The sequence below is a fragment of the Dryobates pubescens genome, chromosome 20 (assembly GCF_014839835.1).
Source record: "Dryobates pubescens isolate bDryPub1 chromosome 20, bDryPub1.pri, whole genome shotgun sequence".
In the NCBI taxonomy this organism is placed as follows: Eukaryota; Metazoa; Chordata; class Aves; order Piciformes; family Picidae; genus Dryobates; species Dryobates pubescens.
The window spans coordinates 1,238,073-1,257,942 of record NC_071631.1 but is presented as its reverse complement, the minus strand read 5'-3'; the positions used below and the strand labels follow the sequence as shown (position 1 = coordinate 1,257,942).

The following is a 19,870-nucleotide window of genomic DNA, read 5'->3' as shown; positions in this document are numbered from 1 at the left end:
CTTTTTCCCCAGTCTGGGATCCTTCTCACTGCCCTCCTGAGCTCCCAAATCCTGCCTGAGGGAAGCAGGGTGATGCAAAGCCCTGGCCCTGAGCGCAGCCAAGCAACCTTTGTCCTCTCTGTGCTCTCCCCAGGGAATGGTCACAGCATGGAGGGGACCTGAAAGAGCATCCAGTTCCAACCTCCTGCCACGGGCAGGGACACCTCCTGCCAGCCCAAGCTGCTCTAGGCCTCATCCAGGCCAGTCTTACATGCTGCTCTGCACTTCCCCAGCACCCAGATGTCCCCATGCTGGGGGTGCTGAGCAGGTCACACATCTGCCTGGGGATCTTGCCCAACCCAACTCAACCCACAGAAACCCAGGGCTGGGCTGGGCTGCTCTTCCCCCCCAAAGGATTTTTATCCACCCAGCTCAGAGCTGCGCCATGACTCCCCCTGCCCTGGCAGGATTGGACCCCGAAGGGGTTAAGTGGATAGCAGTGCCTAGAAGAGATGAGAGGAGGAGGTAGTTGAAGATAATTGCTTTGCATGCATGTACCAACAGCAGCCCAAACTGCCTCTGCAGGAAAACTATGCCCTGGACGGTCTCAGCAGATACCAAAGGGTGCAAATTTCCACCCCCCCGGGATCAAAACACATCAGTGATGAGAATGCAAACAGAGGAAGCCTCCTGCTCAGCCAGCACCGAGCTGCAAGGGCTCCAGCATCCACTGGGCAGCTCCAAGCCAGCTCCTCCTCATCCCTTCACACTCCAGAGCTGGCTGCTGCCCCATCAGCCCCCAGCGAACTCCAAGAGATGTGGGCTCAGCCTTTGCCTCCTGCACAGCCACTCTCTGTGAAGGTCCCAACTCCTGGGGTGGTAGGGAGGTGTTTAAGGGATCTGGGAGCTGGAGGGTGAGAGTGGGTGCCCCACTCAAGCTGCCTGGTAGGACCTGAGGTGATGGCACCAGTGCTGTGCCATCTTCCCAGCCCCTCACCCTGCCAAGCCTTTGCTTTTCATTTGCCTCTATCTAAAGAGCAGACAGGACAGGAAAGGCTGGGATGGAGCTGAGTGGGCTCAGTGCAGGAGGCTCTCAGGCACCATCCATGCAAGTGTCTCATCCCAGGCACTGAGAACCTCGCCAGCAGCTGGAGGGACAGCAGAGCAAACAGCAATAAAAGTCAAATGTTAAAGCACTGAGGACTTTTTCCATGCCTGCCTTGTTTCAGGACACCCCAAGACCCCTACACCAAATCCAAAGCTCTTTTGCTTCTCCAGGTAAGGCTGCTCCATGCAGGGCTGGATCACTGAGGAGCTAAACAGAGGCCACCAGCTCCAGGTGGGCTCTGACTGGCAACTCTGGAGGCTGGAGCATGGCCAGGCTTAGCCTGGTGTCCCTCAGCAGTGTCACCCTCCCTCCTGTGCCCAAGAACCACCACAAGAAAGCATCACAGTGGGTTTGAACAAAAGGAAATGGCCTCAAGCTGCACCAGGAGAGGTTTAGGTGGGAGATAAGGAAAAAATTCTGTCCTGCAAGACTGGTCAGGGCCTGGCAGAGGCTGCCCAGGGAGGTGGTGGAGTCCCCACCCCTGCAGGTGTTCAAGAAACCTGTGGCCATGGCACCTGGGGACATGGTTTGGTGGCCATGGTGGTCTCAGGTTGGACTTGGTCTCGGAGGTGTTTTCCAACCCACACAATTCTGTGATCCTCAGAGCAGTGCTGAAGCTCCAAGATGATTGCATGGAGCCCTCAGGGTCTCTTTAAACATCCACCTCCGGTGGCTGCAGCCTGTGCAGGGCTGGGAGCTAATAGGGAAGTGGGAAAGTGGCACTCAGGATTTCCTCCTCTTCCTCCCCAGGGAAGGGGACAGGTCTCAAGAAGTGGGAAAGAGCTTATTTTAAACAGCACCTTCAAAATGAGAGCAAATTAGAGCAACTCTACAGCAGCAAGCAACTGCCCAGGAAGTGGGGAGGTCACTTCGCTCTTTAAGTGCTCTTGGTTTGATTGATTTCATTCTTGGGTTTACTTTTCCCCTGTATTTTCCTTTTTCCCCCTTTGCATTTCCTCCTTTTTTTTCCCCCCTCACTCCTCCTCTTCTGTAATTCCAGAGCAAACTGGGAGCTCTCTGTGTGTTTATTTCTAGCTAAGGACAAGCAAGGGAGTAAAACAAAACACCCTACTAATACCCAAATCCAGCCCCCCAGGGGAGCACCTCAGCACTCAGCCTGCTTTTAATTACTGAAACTTCTGCAGTCCCAGCTTCACACATCCCCACAAGGAAGCCTCTTGGCCAAGATAAAGATCTGGAGTTGGACAATGCTGGCACAACGCAGCCCCTGTCTTAGGTCTCCATTTGAGCTCCTGAGCGGCTCAAGACCCTCTAATAATTGCTGATCTCTTCCCCAAGCGTTTGCCAAAGCTGCAGCAGATCTCCCAAGGGTAAAAGGCACTGCAGATGTGGGCTGGCACTGCCCTGGGCACGCTGCAGGCTGGGGGCCCCCAAAATTGCCCACGGGGATATGGCAGCAGGGCATCATTTTGCTCTTGCTCCTCTTTGGCTCCCATCCAGCTGCCCCACTCCCTTGTCTGTCTCCTCAGCTATTTCAGGCTGTGCCTCACTGACCCACACTCATCTCCACCCCTCAGTAGATCCCAGTTCAGCCCTGTCCCAGGAATGGGAGAGCTGCAGATTTGATTTCACCAACTGGCTTCATGAAGCTGGCAGCCCAGAGGACCACAAACCTCCCTGCAATGCTCCCAAGCCCCACAGAGCTCTTCCAGGTCCTCATCTCCTCTCAAAGCTGCTTTGAATCCTAACAAAACCATGAGGCAAACTTTCCCCCCATACACCAGCTTCCAGTGCAGGATTGGTGGTGTGGATCTACAGGAATCCCTCCCCAGCACAGGTCCACACAACAAAGCATTCTGGCCAAAATCCACCCCCCAGGCTGTGGAGCAAACAGCAGCCTTGCTGTGGGGTTCCTGGCACCAGCCTGGCACCCCAAGAGCAGCTCTGCCTTTCCCAGCAATTCCCCTGCCACAAAAGGCAGCTGGGCTGGGCTGGATGAATGAATTCATGGGAATGTCTCTGCTGCATCTTTCCTTCTTTGGTTCCCCCCCCCCCCAAAGCTCTGCAAATGAGGGAAGCCCCAAATTGCTGCTCTTTGCTGCAAGCAATGCCCAAGGAGTCAGAAGCCTCACCAGAAACCTTTGCTGCTTTCAGAGCCAGCACAACCCAGAGGTTAGCAAGGAAAGAGCCAACTCCCCAAGCTACCAACCACTGCTTTGTGTTTTTGTGATGGCATTTAAGCCATCAGGGCATGAAAATACCACTGAAGGAGTCATGAGCTGCTGGAGCCCAGGAAAACCAAACAGCACCATGGGGAACCCCCCCCCCCCCGAACCCCCTGCAGCCTGAGCCCTGCTGGCAGGGAGCACCAAGGAGCTGACTCAGCTCTCTGGACTCCCCCAACCATGGCACAGCCTCAGCTTTGGGCAAGCTTCAAGCAAAGCTTCAAACAAACACATCCCCACCGGGCTCAGGGGGGAGCAGAGCTGGTTTGGGGGTCAAGACTGGTGCCCAGTAGAGACAGTGGCTGGGGAGGGATCAGCTCCACTCCTGCAACCACCTGGATTAAAGCACTGAAGCTTCCCAGTGGAGCCCACAGCAGATAATGTCCAAGTGCTCAGCCTCTCAGTCCCCTGCCCAAGATCTGGGGGTCAAGCTGGGCAAGGATGAGAGGCTCAAAGAGGGGCAGCACCGTCTCAGAGGGGGTGCTTGGTGATTTGTGGTTGTTAACTTCATACTGGGGGCTCTGCAGAGCTTATTCTGCTTACCAGGGTGGGATAGTTTGCCTCCTTTCCCTTTCCTAAGCAAAATGGGGTTGAGTTTTGCCACCTCTGGCTGTAAAACTCGGACTGTGCAGCCATGAGGGATGGGGAAGGTGGTGTGGGGGTGCTGCTTGCCTTGCTAGCAGGGTCCTGTGCAGCCTTTTCCTCTCTAGCCTCAAACTGGAGGAGCCACTAAAACTCAAAGGGTTTAATAAAAGGCAGCCCCAGAGCAGAGACTCCTCAGAGCTCAAGGGAAAAGGAAAAGGATTCAAATGCACCTTAAAGAAATCAGTTAGAAAATAAACTCTGGGGGAAAGACAACTTCAGGAATGCTTTTTTCAGGCTGCTTTGCAGACACCCTGAGGTTGGAGGAGCTGGGGCCAGGGAGATGCTGGGCGTGGGATGAGAAGAGAGATGGAGGTGGTGAGATAGGAGGTGTGGGCAGTGCTGCCAAGGTGTGTCTGGGCTGGTGGGTCCAAGGCAGGTTGGGGTGGTTCAGGGAGCTGCTTTCTATCAAGGTGGCTTCAAGATGGAGAAAGAAGCCACAGCCAGGGATGTGTCATCCCCAGTAAGGTGCTGAGCCAACCCCTTCTCCTCCCTGGCTGCCAGCTGGGCCATGGCACTGCCTGGGCCATGGTTTGATGGCCTTGGTGGTGTTAGCTCAATGGTTGGATCTGATGATCTTAAAAGGCTTTTCCAGCTGAAACCACTCTATGGGCAGCACCAGCTGCCCCCCTACAGGGGGGCTGGGGACAGCTTTCTCCCCCAGCCATGCCAGCATCCTACTATCAACAGTGGTGGAAGCTGCACTTACAGATAGGATTTTCCCCTTCACAGTTTTCCTCCCAGGTTTTTTGGCCTTTTTGCCTCATGCTTGGAGCCAAGAGTGCCCAGTGCAAGAGGTGCTCAAGGGCAGCCAGCAGCCAAGCCACAGCCTTCTGCCCACTGACTGCCAGCACCCCAGGTGCCACCAACACCTTGCCCATGGAACTGGGGGGTGGGAGAAGACCTTCAGCTCAAGTCCAACCACAACCTAACATCTCCCTGTACACAACTCTTACACCATGGCCCTCAGCTTCTCACCCAAACACCTTCTGAGCATCACCACCTCCCTGGGCAGCCTGTGCCAGTGCCTGCTGACCCTTTTTGGTGAACAAGTTTTCCCCCAGTATCCAACCTAGACCTCCCCTGGAGCAACTCAAAGGCATGGATAAGGAGGGTTCCACCCTCTGCCCATGCCAGGCTCTTCATTTCCTGGCTGTGGGGCAGGCTGACATCGTGTGCAAGGGGCAGGCAGGGAGGGAAGCCCTCAGCCAGCTGAGGCTCTCGAGAAGGTGAGAGCAGAAAGTGACTGTTCCTGGAAACAGCTCAGAGCCGTGGGAGGTGAGAAGCCTTTCCACCCACCAGCTATGTGCTGTGTGAAGGGGGTGCAGGTGCTCAGGCTGTCCCCTCTGGGGTGACAGCACTCCCAGCACGGCCTCATTGCTCCCTTCCCAGGGATGTGGTGGCAAAGCAGCCTTTCAAGGAAGGAAATTGGCCACAGAGGTGATTTCTGCCTGAGCAGGATGGAGCCCAGCCAGAAAAGCCCTGTGGGGACAACATGGTAGGATATGAAATGCTTTTTCCTATCACTCTCCTCCTACCAGCTGCAGCCCAGCAGGCACTGCAGGATGGGGACATGCTCCTGGCACTGGCTGTGGTCACACCGAGCAGGGACGCAACCGAAAGCAGCAGGGCTCTGACGCAGGCAGCCAGGATGAGCTGGGTGGGTGACACCAGCAGGCATCACCAGCACCACCACAAGCATTCACACCACTGCTGTGGCCAAGTGGGTGACAAGGAGGGGGATGTGGGGGAGCCCCTCATTCTTCAGGTCCCCTTTTCCTCATCCTCACCCTCTCCATTGCATCACTCAGCCCAGGACAGAAGATGAACCTGCAGTGAAAGAGCAGGGAGGTGAATGCTGCTGGGCAGGGGCTGCAGCCTCCAGTGCCTCTCTCCAGCATCTTCCCCCCTCCTCTACCCACTTCTTAGCTGGGGGGTGTGAAGAAAACCAGCTCCATTCACCCAGACTTACACAGCATGAAACCTCAGAAAGCAACCTGACACTCAGAGAGGTCCAAGCCCTCACCACAGGAGCACTGTCACCCTGCTGTGGCTGCCTTGCAGCCCTTCCCCCACCTGCCCAGCACCAGCACCTGAGGCCCTCCGCATGCCCACAGCCAGATGGGGTTTACCCCAGGAGAGCACAGCTGGGTACAGCTGTGCTTCCTCACAAGGGTTATGGTGGGTGATGAAGTCATCTTGGTCTCCTCCTCTGCTGCCTTGCCAAGGAAGAAATGGGTCAGAAATCAGCAAGAAGAGGTTAGGGATAAAGGAGATTTAGGAAGTGGGGAGGGAAGGGGCAAAGGAAGGGGCAAGAGGATGGCAGCCAGCAGGTGGGTGTGAGGAGGAGGCCCTGGAGATGCTCCTGTTCAGCCAGGAACAGACTAAACATCCCTGTAGAGCTTCCAGCTATTCATTTTTCCATGTTCTGCCTCTTGTGGATTGTTTTGCAAGCAGCTGTGGACGAGAGAGGGCTTTGCACCGAGGGCTGGAGCTCGGCTAGAGTCAGGCTCTTGCTAAATAAAGAACTGCAGAGAAGGAGGGAGAGGGGAGGGAGGAGGGGAAAAAAAATAAGAAAAAGAAGGAAATTCCACAGGAAGTTCAAATATTTTATTACTTCCTGTTTGCACAAAGTATGTCAACACTTGGCACCCGGGGAGCAGTTTGTTTAGAGCTAAGGTGTCAAGCTGGAAAAAAATGGGGGGGGGAAACGTCCTTTTCCTCTCCAGATCTGACCCAGAAAAAAAGGCTGAGCACAAGGAAAAAAGGAAAAGAAATCTCTTGGAGGGAGCTGGAGGCTGGGAGGGAGCCCAAGGGATGGGTTGCGAGGGATGCTTGGGGACCGCAGCGCAGCAGCCGGGACTTGGCCAAAGCCGCTGCTGCTATCAGCCTCACACACGCCCCAGCGCTGCTCCTCCCTTGGCTTTGGGTCCTTCAAACAAACATGCTCGGGTGGCTTTAACACCACGGCGCAGCTCTCCTGCTCTCCCCATCCAGGCTTCATCCCCCAGCCCCACGAGGGGCTCCGGCTGTCAGCCGCTTCCCGGCAATTTCTCGCCCACCTCCGCTCGGTTTCAAGCTCCTCAGAAGTTTCTTTTCTGGGCACGGCTTGAGTTAAAAGACTCCCTCGAGGGCTAAAGATGAAGCGATGGGACAGGGGTAGAAGATGAATGGGATGCTCAGAGGTGGGGCGTGGAGCCCAGCCACGTCTCTGGCCCCAAAACCCCACGAGAACATTTGCCGGAGGAATTTCACCGCATCTGAGAAGACGATGCCCAGGGCTTTCCCAGGATGCCAAGACAAATGGCCAATTCTTTCCCCATTAAGGGTGCTTCTCTGCCCGCTCACACCAGCCCCACAGCCAGCCTCCAGCCCCGGCCAGTGCTGATCCTGCACAACAGGAGCCAACGCACACCAGGTCCTACTCATTTCCAGCCAAAAAGGAGGAAAGAAAAGCCCTATATAGGTTTTTTGTTGTTGTTGTTCTTTTTTTACACACAGATATATATAGAATCAGAGAATCGTTTTGCTTGGAAAAGCCCTTTCAGATCCTCCAGTCCAACCATTCCCTGACTCTACCGAGGCTGGGTCAAAACCACATCCCTCAGCGCCACAGCTCTGCCTCTTTGAAAGACCTCCAGGGATGGGCACTCAACCACCTCCCTGGGCAGCCTGGGCCGGGCTTTGAGAGCCCTTTGGAGCAAAGAAGTTTCTTCTGATGTCCGACCTAACCCTGCCCTGGTGCAACTTGAGACCATTTTCTCCCATCCTATCACTCGATACTTAAGAGAGACCAACCCCCACCTGGCTCCGACCTCCTTTCAGGCAGCGGCAGATTCACACAGACGTGTTTAAAAGCATAGATAATGCATAGACACGCAGCCAAAAAAAGAGAGCGATTCCTGCGGGCAGCTCTCACCTGGCAAAGCCAAGCAGAGACCGGGCAGCACAAACCCCTCAGGTTCGGCCGAGGGTGGTTGTTAGGGGGGCTGTAAGCGGCTCCGCTGGCCGGCCGCCGAGCCCGGCGGGTGCCGGAGCGCTCCGGGGTGCTACAACCAGAGAGCCACCCAGCGGCAGGTGAACCTGGAAAGCCGCTTTGGATTCCCACCGCCGAGCCCAGCTCGGTTCCACACCGGGAGTTTCGGCAGAGCCACCGCAGGGAGGGAGGGCAAAGGGCAACAGGGAATTTGTTTGTTTCGGTTTGCGTGGTCGTTAGAAAACGCAATCCAAAATGTGGCCAAAAAAACCCAAAGAGAAGAAAAAGGGATTTGGACATAAGGGTTTGGGTTGGGTTTTTCCCTTCCCTGGACTCTCAGCAATCATCACTTTAAGCCCCAGGGTTAAACTGGGCATCAAAAATATGCCCTTCACAAGCAGCAAGCCTATATTCATCTGAAGAACTCATCCAGCACAGCACAAGTGGAGTCTGAACTTCTTCAAATCAGCAGTTTCTAGGACGTAGGGGTGCAGGGACAGGGGAGAGCTCAGACTTTGGGGGCCACACAAGGCAAGGGAAGCAGCCAACAAACACCACTCAGGCATCCTTAAGGAGCCTACACCTCCAGCACAAACATCTGAAGATCCACAAATCAGGAAGACAGAAATAAAAGCAGAAAAACTGATGACTTTGCAGCCCTGGGAGACATCCCAGGGAGGGCACCCCTGGGGCACAGCAGGGCAGAGCCAGGACGAGTCGCTCCAGCCTCTGGTTTTGCCGAGCTGTGCCAAGCGAAGGCAGAGCCCCAACCCAAACAGCGCTGGGCGAGCGTGCCCACGGCTCAGCCCCCAGCTCCCTGCCCTGGCCACGAAGCCTTCAGCTCTGTATCAGACAATGGAAATCAAAGATGGGGAGCGGTGGGGCCGAGCTGCTGAAATTCAGGAGGAGCAGGAATGATTCAGCAGGGGGTTGGCCAGCGCTGGCTATCGGCGAAATCAGAGCAAACCAAACGCTCCGAGTGGCAACTATCTCACCTTGTATTATTATTTATGTATTCCTGATGATGAGCATGATTATTGTTATTATTACTAGAAAGGTGATCTGATAGGGTAGATAAAGGGCTGAGCCAGGAGTCAGGAGACCTGGTTTCTATTCCTGACTTGGAAGTGTTGTGAAATCCCCTGCCCAAGCCCTGTCTGGTTTCCCTCCCAGGCCCGGGCCGAGCCCGGTCCCAGCGGCTCAGCACCCACCACGACCTACCTTTAATCACCACCGCAGCCCCACAACAGGGCCCTGCCTTGTCCTTTCGGGCTTAAAAGAAAAACCAGCAGCCTTGCCCAAGCCCAGGCTTTGCCAATCCAGCCCAGCAGCTCGACAGGCTCCCGGAAAGCCTCCCGTGCTTCAAAATAGAAATCAAAGGGGGAAGGAAAATCCAAACAACCCCGGCGCAAACCAAACCCCCTCGCCGAGGCAACAGCCTCCACCTGGCCTGACATCAAGGGGCAGCAGTGGCCCAACAACAGCATCAACAGAAAATGTTTTCTGAGGCATATTTAGAAGGCTCAAGCAGCTTCCCTTCCATTTGGGCACCGACAGCTTTACACGCAAAGGGAACAAACTCTGCTTTATAGTCCCTGGGGTGCTGCTGAGCGAGGAGGAGGAAGATGGAGCAAAAAAAGTGTAGATGGAGGCCCGAGAGAAGGGGTCCCACCCCACTGGGGATGCCAGAGAGCAAAAGAAAAATTACTCCTGGCAAAAGGAAACTCCTCCAGGCAACAGAACCAGAGCATTTCCCTGCCCTCCTCGGGTCATGAGAGTTGCCAAGGTGAGCTCAAACCAGCCCGACGCTGAAAACCAACCCAAGCCACCTCCCCGAAGAGCCACCCTCAGCCAAGAGGCACCAGCCTGCACCCAGGAGCCTACTCGGTCACAACAGAGACATTTCTGTGGTTGAATCATCTCTTTGGTTTTCTCAAGCAACGCAGCCCCCAGCCACGGGCACTGCCAGCCGGAGCCTTTGACAACCCGAAAGCGAAACCACCGCTAACCAAAAGGGGAAGGCTCTCGTCGAGCTCTCCTGGGCCCGTGAGGACGGCCAGGCAAACACAAGCACTGTGTGGAGGAAACCTGCAAACAGTTTTAGTTCAGCAGCAAGTCAGCCCCCGGAGCCAGGCACAGCATCTCTGGCTCTCTAACCCCGTCTGTGCACTGCCAGATCTGAGTCCTTTCTGGTTTGGTTGTTGAAGTCCAAAGTGTTGCCCCCCACATGCCCCAACCACCACCAGGAGCAGGGCAATAAAATCATCCCCCCAGGATGGGATGTGGAGCACAGTGAGAGTGAGCAGCAAAGCAAGGAGAGAAAATCCAGGCAGCCAAGCCATGCCCACTGCATCGTGTGCTCCTGGAGCTCACTCAGCTCCACCACCGTCGCCTTATCTCCACACACTGCCTGTCCTGGCTGCAGAGACATCCTGCATCCTTCGGCCGTGGAGAGCTTGGCCCCCTGCACACACTCCCCTCCTTCCCCCCTCCCCAAAGCATTTCTCAGTGCTGCCAAGTCAAACACATCACTCACTCCGTGGCTCCCGGGGTCCATCCACGGTCACTTTGATGGCTCGGTGATAGGTAGCGACTTGGGTGGGGTTGGTGAACACGGTGATGGTCAGGGTGAAGCTTTTGCCTGCAGGAGGTGGTGGGAGAAGGGGGGGGGGGGGGGGGGGCCAACAAAACACACAGGGTAAGAGAAATGAGGATATTCACATGGGTTCAGGTCTTGTGGGAGCAGAAGGCTCCTGCTGGAGCAAGCTCAGACACAAGTCTCCACAGCCACCCAGCCCCACCACACACATCATTTAATTTTATGAGACGTCGCTGCCGAGACACAAAGCTCGGCCAGCTCCCGCTGGGGTTCAGCTGGCTGCAGCAGAGACAGCCTTGGACCTGCTTCAGAGCAGGAGCCAGGACCTTCCTAGAGCAAAAAGTCACTTGTCCCCTGCTTCCCCCTGCCCTGTCCCCATATCGACCCCTCCACCCACAGCAGCTTCCTGGTTCCTTCCTGCTCTAGATGCTTCCCCTTTTTTTCTCATGGGAATCCAAGCCTGAAATGCAGCTCTGGATGCAGAACTCCCTCCTTGGGGGATGGATTTGGGTCCTGGCAGCCATGGGATGCTCCTGCTAGAGCAAGCTGGTGAGGTGGCATCAGTCTGTAGGTGCTGGTGTGTTTGGCCCCGTGCATGCCCCCAGGCAGGGACCTTTGGGGGGGATCTGCAGTAGGGTCTTGGCCGTTCAGGTACCCACACATGGGGGGGGCAGGACTAGAAATTGGAAACTACAAAACTGGAACTGAACCTGGCCAGCTTTGGCCACCAGACAGCTGGCTGTGGGGACTGTCCCCTTGTCCCAGCCCTGACAACAGAGCAGGAACTTGCTGTCGGGGAAAGTGCTCGGACACCACCGTGGGGGCTGTCAGAGATGTTTCTGGAGCACCAAGCTTGTCACCTTTAAAAAGCAGGGGCAAAGCAGTCAAAAGTTCTTGGGAGCCCAGTTTTGCACAAACCCAACCCTTACCGTGGCACAACAGGTTTCCATCTGCAGCCCAAACCCCCTTTTGGCATCCCAGAGGGTCTCATCATTCCCCTTTCCTCTCCCAGCACCCATCCAAAATCCAACCCCATTCATCTCCTGCAGCCTCGGCATCCCCCATCCCCCATCCTCTGCCCTCTCCATGTCCAGCTAATGGGGAGGCTGCAGGAGATCAGGACTTCTCCATGGGAAGGACTGCTGCTTTCCTGCAGCCTCCCTGGTCTGGGGATCCCCTCGGGTAAAGGAGGGAGGTTGCACACGCAAGGGAGCAAACCACTCTAACCAACCCCCGAGAGCAATCACCGTGGGATTTCAAAGGCATTGAGTATTTCAGAGGTATAAATCCCAGCAGGAATCAGGCTGGGAATGCCTGGGCAATAGCCCTCAGCTCCTCCAGCCTTTATTTCCCAAATAATAAATGCGGTAAGAAACCACCAACTCCTTTCCCTTTTCCCCTAAAGGGATTAGGGGTTTTTCAGCTCCAGACTATCATCTGTCTACAGGGCTGGACCTGAGAATATCCACAGTAAAACAAACCACGATTTGTACTGCCAGAAGGAAAGGGGAGGGGGGGGGGGAGGGGAAAGAAATTTAAAAGAAAATAATAATAAAAGAAAATAATAAAAAGGAAAAGGAAATTCTCTCCTCTGGAGGACATCCTGCAGTTACCCCAGGTGGGAGAATTCCTCCGTGGAAGCGTTAAAGAGGGAAATGCTGGCTTTAACGCAGCAAGCGAACACCAACCGCTGCCCTACCTCACGACTAAACGCTGCACAAAGTCTCAGCTCAATTTCTGCCCCAAAACGTTTTTGTTGTTTCTGTTTTCCCCCCCACCCTCCCAAGCGCGATTTGAATCCCCAGCGGAATGATTTCCGCCGACAACCTGCGCGGAGGAGCCGCAGCCTGCGCCGTGTGAAGGCTCCCGGCTGCCCGCACGGCCGAGTCAAAACCAACCGGCACCGAGGGTTTGTTGGCAAAATCTTTGCAGAACAGCAGCGCAGGGATGAGGATCATTAGGAGTAATTATTTAGGAAGTTCTGCGGGAGGAGAGGGAAGGGGAAGGAGCCGGCAGCGGCCAGGCAAGCCCAGCTTGGGAGCCGCACAACCCTGAGCCCCGCAGCTCCTCACCCAGCTCCCTGCGAACTGCTGCATCACCTCGGTTTAGATTTTGAATATTTTATTCTCCATGGGCAACAACTTCCCTGCATTTCGGTTTTCCACCCCCTGCTCTCTGCAGAGCCCTCCAGGGAGGGCGGCTGCAGCTCGGAGCCAGCCAGGCCGTTTTTAGGGCTCTTAACCAGCTCTCAGAAAGCCTCCCATGAATCGAGAATGATAATTATTACTCAGCATCATTTTTACTCACTTCCCGCCTTCTTGGGAAGCCGAGCTGAAGCTAATCACTCCCACCCAGTTTGCCGGCTGAGAGGGGCTGGATCCCAGCTCCTGGGTGGGTTTGGAAGCACCTACGGCTCCCTGGGGAATGTCGTGGCTGGGAGAGCAGCATCCTACTGGCTTCGGCTTTCGTTTTACACTGAAATCCGAGCAGAAAAGGGGCTTTGGGGGTTGCTTTTACTTTTTAGAGCGAAGCATAGAAGGAAATGCATCCTTCTCCCCACTCAGTTTTCTTGCACAGAGGGATGGTAATATTGGAGGAGGTCGGGGAACGACCTGCTCTTCCCAGCTCACCCTGCCGGAGAACGATCCCCAAACCGTTAAATTCTGAAACCGCCCAGTTCTGCACCATTTCAGGTCGTGATTAGAAACGAGAGCCTGGCAGCTCCGGGTTCGAAGGGCTCCCGCAGCTCAGCCTGCTGGCTGTGCGTGTTTACAGATGCGCACGTCCGCGCACCGAGAGACACAAACACACAGCTCTGCTCCAACGAAATATTTTGCAGCGAATTCCAATTTCTGCCAGAATAAACGAAAGCAGCACCAGGCTCGCAGGGATGAAGCCAAGAAAGTGAAATTAAGTGCGATATTCAGAATATATATATAAAAAAAACAAGCCACAGAAACGATTTCCCCCCTGTGTTAAATAGGTCTGAAAGAGCTGGGGAGGGCTCGGCCGTACACGGGGAGCTCAAAACAGGCTTCACCCTAAGAGGAAACCTCACCGTGCCACCTCCACACCAACCCCAGGGGTGGTTAGCGCTCTGCAGATGCTACAAAGCAGCTCAGCACTGGAATGAGCCTCCTCGCCCCAAAGCCTTTTCGAGGCAGCGGAGGTGTTGCCACTGCTGCAATGAGCCTTGGCCAGGACTCTGCCCAAGGAAAGAGTCTCTTCAACTCAAGTGCTTCCTGAGACAGCGAGCTACTGTTAATTGAGAGCTTGGGACTGCAGAGGAGCAGAGTTAATAATGAATTCAAGGGTCAGGCTGAGCTTGGGCTGCATTCAGCTGGGAGATTTGTGTAATGAGAATGAAAAAAAGAAAACCCAAACCAACCAACCAAACAACAACAACAAAAAAAAACCCTCCCGAAACCCAGAAAGAAACGAGCCTAAGAGAATAATTGATTACAGAAATGAAAGCTTAATTCATGAAAGAGGAAAACATTTTCCATCCATCAACCTGCAACCAGTTAAGTGGAGAGTTTTAAAGAAACTGCGAGATGGAGAAGGAGCCAACAGGAAAAAGGAAATGTATGAAAGAATGTAAACTATTCCAGCTTCATAAAGAGGAACAAGTAAACAGTTATTACATGCAAATAAATCCTAACATCACTGCTCTTAATTAATGCAGAGAAGTCAAAATATATCCGACATTGTGTGTATACATTCGAAGCCCCGGCGAGAACGCTGCCATATGGCCATTAAAATGTAATATTCATCCTTTGGTTTAAATGAGCAACTGAAGTGCTTCGCTCCGCAGCGTTCAGTGGGGATGAAACGCTGCGATTCTCCTTCACCCGCTTTGAAACCCAGGTAGAATTCGGCTGCTCGGGATGCGGTGGGAAGGAGAGGCTCTGCTCCCACCACCCGCTCGCAGTTCCGTGGTTGTGGAGGATTTATTTCCCTCTCCTGGGACGGCACAGCCCCGCTTCCTCCACTATTTGTTTGGGAGAAGCCGGCAGCGTGATCCGGTTAAGGCGAAACGATGGAGTCAACCTCCATGACCAAAAAGCAGATTTCCCCTCTTGCTTTTCCATGCACCAAAACGTGGAGAAAATAAACGAATCTTCCCCCAAAAGCACCCCAAAAACCTGCCCGGCCCCCGCAGGAGCGGAGCCTGTCCTCACCCCTGCCCGCTGCGGTCCCCTCCTTGCCGAGCTCTGGGTTAGGATTTTACTTGAAATCCTGGATTTCGCACCATTCCAAGCCCAGCTGCCAGGTGGGTTTGATCCCTGAGCAGAGTCACCTGCGGAGGGGCCGCACCACCCAGACACCGCTGCCTCCAATTATCTCCCTGATGAGAGAAATTCGGGCGGATTCGGGCTTCAGTTTTTAAACCCTCGAAGATTTGGAACAAAATCGAGAAAATTTTGGCTTAAATTTTTGAGGCTTCGGGATAAAATCGGGAACACTTGGGGTTAAATTCTTGATGAGGATTTGGGATAAAATCGGGGGGAAAGGGGCTGCTTACCAGCCCGTGCACCTGAGAGGAGCAGCCTCACCCTACACCGCAGGTTTTACGACGGGTTGTTTCTCGTTTTTTTCCTGTATCGCCTTTTCCTTAACCCTCGGCAAAAGGAAGACCCAGGGCTGAGGAGGGCAGAGCCGGGGCGGGGGGGGCGTCGACTGGGGCTGCTCCTGCATGCCTACTGCATCCCGCTCGGGATCTGCTTTGGGGCTGGGGGTTTCCTCCCAACGTGACAAACCCAGCCCGCAGCAACAAAACCACCGGCTGGAGAGAAACACCCCGTTAAAATGGAATTAAATTAAAATAGAATTAATTAAAATAGAATTAGTTAAAATCTAAAAGCTTGTGGCTTTCGTTGGGGCTTTTTTATCCTTTCCCCCTTTTTTTCCTTTTTTTCTCTCCTAAAAAGCTAAATAAAAAAGGAACCATTTTCCGGCCGGTACCTACCCCTGCCGCTTCTCCCAACAAATCTGAGGTCGTTAAATCTCGCTACTTGGTTTTTCATCACGGCGGAGGCGTTGCGGAGCTCGGCCGAGTAGTTTTCGTCGTTCCCTGCCATCACCGTCACCACCGTCCCATCGGGGACATCTCCCAGAGCTACGACCTAGGGCAAGACGAGAGGATTTTAGGCTAAAGTTACCCGCGGTCGGAGCTAACCTAAACCCCTAACACCACCCCCAAACCAAAGCAAAACCAAAAGCAATTCGAACCTCCGAGGAAGGCTAAAGGAAGGGGGAAATGAGCTTTTAAAAGGAACAAGGGGCTTCCAGAGGATGGGGAGGGGTGGTCGCCTGGTTTTCGGCGCCACCGTGGGGGTTTGATGCTTTTATTTTGTTTGATTTGGGCGGGGGAAGAAAAATAAGCGCTGCCGAGAGCAGGGCGGCCGCCACCAGGGCCTCGTAACTCCGCGCCCGGCCCGGGAAGGCATAGGGAGCCGGCGGAGAGGCCGAAAAGGAACCTCCTTCAAGGGGAGCAACACCCCGGGCTGTCGGCACCGGTACGGCCAGGGGAAGCCGATTTGCAAACCCTTCCCCATCCCCTCTGGCTTCCCCGGGACTCCAGTGCCGTCCTGCCTGTCTCCCCCCGGCTCTCCCCACTCTTATTTTTGGCTTTCCTCGCCTCAACCCCGTTCCCATACGCCCCAGCTCCGGGAGCGCAGCAGCGGGAATGCCCGGGCCGGGGATGCCCCTTTGGGTCACCCCATCCCGATGGAGCGGAGCCGGGCTGCCGCGGGGAGCCCGGGGAGCGCAACCCGGTGCCGATGCTTCAGCTTTCTGCTTTCTTTTTGCAGATTAGATCTGCCTCGCCTGCCTCTCTCTCTCTCTCTCCCAGGAAGGTAATTAACCTCCACTCTCATTAAACTTCAAAGTTGCCTGAGAGCTCCTAACTGTACAGAATATCTAAGCTGCTGTGACCGCGGGGCAATGCGGAGACTTGATTAAAAATAATAAGCCGGGCTCTCTTGTGAAGGTGATGTCAGGAGCGAGTTAAAGTGAAAGAGGCGGAGGGCAAAAGGCGAGTGGATCTGGGCGAAGGGCAAGCCCGGAGCCGGTCCCGGTCCCTCCAAGCCACCGGAGCCCCCCGTCCGGTCACAGACTCTCCCCCCCGTCCCAGCTCACCGCTTACCTTGAAGGCGACCGGCAGCGTCTTGTTGCACCTCCAGTGGGACGGCAGCACCGAACACAAGAAGTTAGGGCTGTCGGTTCGCACCAGTTCTCCGGCGTGGTCGGCCAGTACATCCACGACGGAGCGGACTTCGGGTCGAGCCCTGGCTCCCGGTGCGGCGGCCCCCAGCGCCCCGCTGTTCTCGCCCATTTTACCGCAGGGGAAGGCCGTGGAGGGGGGTGTGAAGCGCCTGCTGGTGCTCGGGTCTACGGGAATACGCATCACAACGGCGGGCGTCAGGGAGCCGCCGCGGCCCGGGGGTACGAGGAGGGACCTGGCGGGGCCCGGTGCCCAGCGTTCGGTTGAGACGGGGTTCGGCAGCGGGGCGCGGCGGGGGCAGCGGCGGCCGAGCCCCGCGTTGCCTCGTTCCGTCCCGACAGATCACCGTCCTCGGTGGGGCGGCGCGGGAAGAACAGCGCGGGTTGCTCTCTCCCACCCGGTTCCGGGCTTCGTTCCCGGTGGTTTCGCTGCGGTCCCGTCCGGCCCGCCCGGGGAAAGGCGGTGCGGAACCCCGGCAGAGCCACGTCGCGTTCGGGCACCCTCGGCCGGGCAGCCCCGAAAACCAGCTCCCAAGTGTCAGCCGCGCCGCCCGGTACCGTATTTACTGCCGGCCCCGGGGGGGGCGGGCAGTGCCCTGACGGACGGGGCGCTGCGCCAATGGGAGGGGGCTGCGGGGGGTCCTTCACTCCGCCCACCAACTAACGCCTGCGGGGATAAGGGGCGTGGTCATTGATGAGGAGGCGTGGTCTCTCCTGGTGTAGGCGTGGTCTCGCCCGCTATAGGCGTGGCCAGGCACCCACGCCCCCGCGGGTCTGGTCGGGGGGGGCGGTCGCACGTCGGGGCCCCGGTGGCTTCTCGCCGCCGCCACCGCCGGAGGGTTTTGGGGCGCTATGAAGCCGGTTTGGGGCCGGAGCCGCTGCCGTGCAGAGAGGCTGGAAACACAGCGCGAACCCTGCCGCCTCCCCCTCTGCCAGACGAGCCGCTGCCCCCTCCCCGCGGTGGCTCGGCCGGGGAGGGACAGGGGGAAGCGGCGGCCGCGGGGCAGCCACCGGCGACCACTGGCACTCGCGTCCCCGATGCGGGTAGCTCGATAAAAACCTCTGTTCTTCAGTCTCCACTTTTTGCCTCCAAATAAATGAAAACCGCCTCGATCTCTGGCGGCCCCGGAGCGCCCGCAGCCTCCGGTGCCCGCGGTAGGTCCTACGGGACTGCGGCTGCGGGCAGAGCCAGTGGCACCGGCCGGAATCGTTGGCGAGAAAATTCGTGGCGAAGCCACGGTTCTGCGGGAACACAACGAAGGCAGCACTTTGCTCCACTATACGGCTGCCCGCGGTGCCGCGGCCGCGGAAACGCCGAACCGCGGGTTGGACGGGAGAGAGCAGGGGGGCAGAACCGGCGATGAGGAGGAGGTTTCTCTGCCCGGTGGTTTCCTGGTGGGTCTGAACTCCACCACGGGCTGCCGACAGTGTTAAGAGACCGAGACGGCCCGTGGGAGCGGAGCCCGCTCGGTCGCAGCATTCCCGGCTCTAGGCTGCGTGGTGTGAAAAGCGATTTTTCGTTAAACCGAAACAGAATTAACCCAGAGACCCCCCCCCGAATTCTCCTTCTCCTGAACTCCCTCCACAAACTAAGGCAGCGCTCTCCTCCGCAAGCCGCGATGCCTGGACGGGTGTACCCGGATCGCGCTCCGCATCCCGCTGCTCGCCAGACCCAGAAACCTCCCGGGTTTGCCCCAACGAAACGAAAATCGCGGATTTTTCTGTATTGCGAAGGAGCAAACCGACAGCGAGCCGTTAACAACCGGGGCAGCGCTGGCTGTCGCACCGGCCGCCCCGCTGGGAGAGCCGGATCGGTCGAGCCGGTGGCGTGGGCAGTTGAGAGCTCAAGCTGCCCCAGGGGGATGCCGCCAGCCCCGCATGTTTCCCGCAGTTACCGGCCCTCACATTCTGCCCTTTTTAGGTGAAAGCTACCGCCGGGTTCCGTTCTATTTTTCACCCCCCTTTCAACAGCGGCGGGGGGACCCACACACCCCCCAGAGCTCCAGGACGGAAGGATGTCAGACCCGGACCGAGTTTGTTGAGGGCTCGGTACGACCCCATCCTGATACCCGGCTACCCCGGTACCCCCATCCCGAGGAGCGGGAGGGAAGCAGGGAGACGGATGAGCGAGGGGGGGTGTCACACCGCGCATGCTCGGCAGCTGCGGTGCCGCAGCGCGGCCGCTAGTTGGAGCTAAGGCTTCGCTGTCCGCGACGGGGCGGCCCGAGGCACCCCGGGATCGTCTCCGGTCCGCTGACCCCATTCCCAGCCTGCTGACCCCATTCCTGTTCCGCTGAACAACCCCAGCCCGAACAGAGCTGCTTCGCGGCAGCGAGATGCTCGTTTCCAGGTCTCTAGAATCACAGAGTCAGACTGGTTTGGGTGGGAAGGGATCTTTAAAGGTGACCCTGTTCCAACGCCCCTGCAGTCAGCAGGGACCTCTGCAGCTAGATCAGGTCGCTCAGGGCCCCAAACAACCTGACCTGGAATAGTTCCAGGGATGGGGCAGCTCTCACCTCGCTGGGCAACTTGGGGCAGGGTCTCACCACTTTCAGCATAAAACATTTCCTCCTCCTTTCCAGTCTACATCTCCCTCTTTCAGTTCATCCTTCCTTGTCCTGCCACTACAGGCCCTGCTCAAAAGTCTGTCCCCAGCTTTCTGCTCAGCTCCTTGAAACACCAAAAGGCCACCAGAAAGTCTCCCTGGAGCCTTCTCTTCTCCAGGCTGAAAAAGCCCAACTCTTTCAGCCTGGCCTCACAGCAGAGGGCTTCCAGTCCTGCCAGCATTGCTGTGGCCTCCTCTGGACCCACTCCAACCCACACCAACCCCTTCAAGTCTCTCCTGTGCTGAGGACTCCAGAGCTGGCCCCAGCACTGTAGGTGGGATCTCAGCTGAGTGGAGCAGAGGGACAGGATCTCCTCCCTCCACCTGCTGGCCACACATCTCTGGATGCAGCCCAGAGTTATCTTCCCTGCCTTTCCTGTTTTATCCATCCCATGTCCACTCACAGCCCTGCATCCTCCCACTTCTCTAATCCCCTTTTATACTGGGAGCAACCTGTTGGCAAGGGCTCCTAATTACATCACCTTGGTGTCCTCAGGGCGACATGCAACTGTCTCCCCAAAGCACCCTGACTCCACAACCTCCCTTGGCA

The 19,870-nt window shown here is 56.4% G+C and overlaps 1 protein-coding gene across 1 annotated transcript in view; it reads right to left on the bottom strand.

Annotated features, from left to right (window-relative positions):
- The window catches only part of RUNX3 (RUNX family transcription factor 3), a 43,565-nt gene extending 26,666 nt beyond the window's left edge, over positions 1-16,899 (bottom strand). The window contains exons 1-3 of the mRNA XM_054170806.1: positions 16,639-16,899; positions 15,460-15,616; positions 10,428-10,532 (exon numbers count right to left, since the gene is read on the bottom strand). Coding sequence (XP_054026781.1) covers positions 10,428-10,532; positions 15,460-15,616; positions 16,639-16,899 — 523 coding nt within the window. The remainder of the gene's footprint in view (positions 1-10,427; positions 10,533-15,459; positions 15,617-16,638) is intronic.
- Between the last annotated feature and the right edge of the window lie 2,971 nt (positions 16,900-19,870).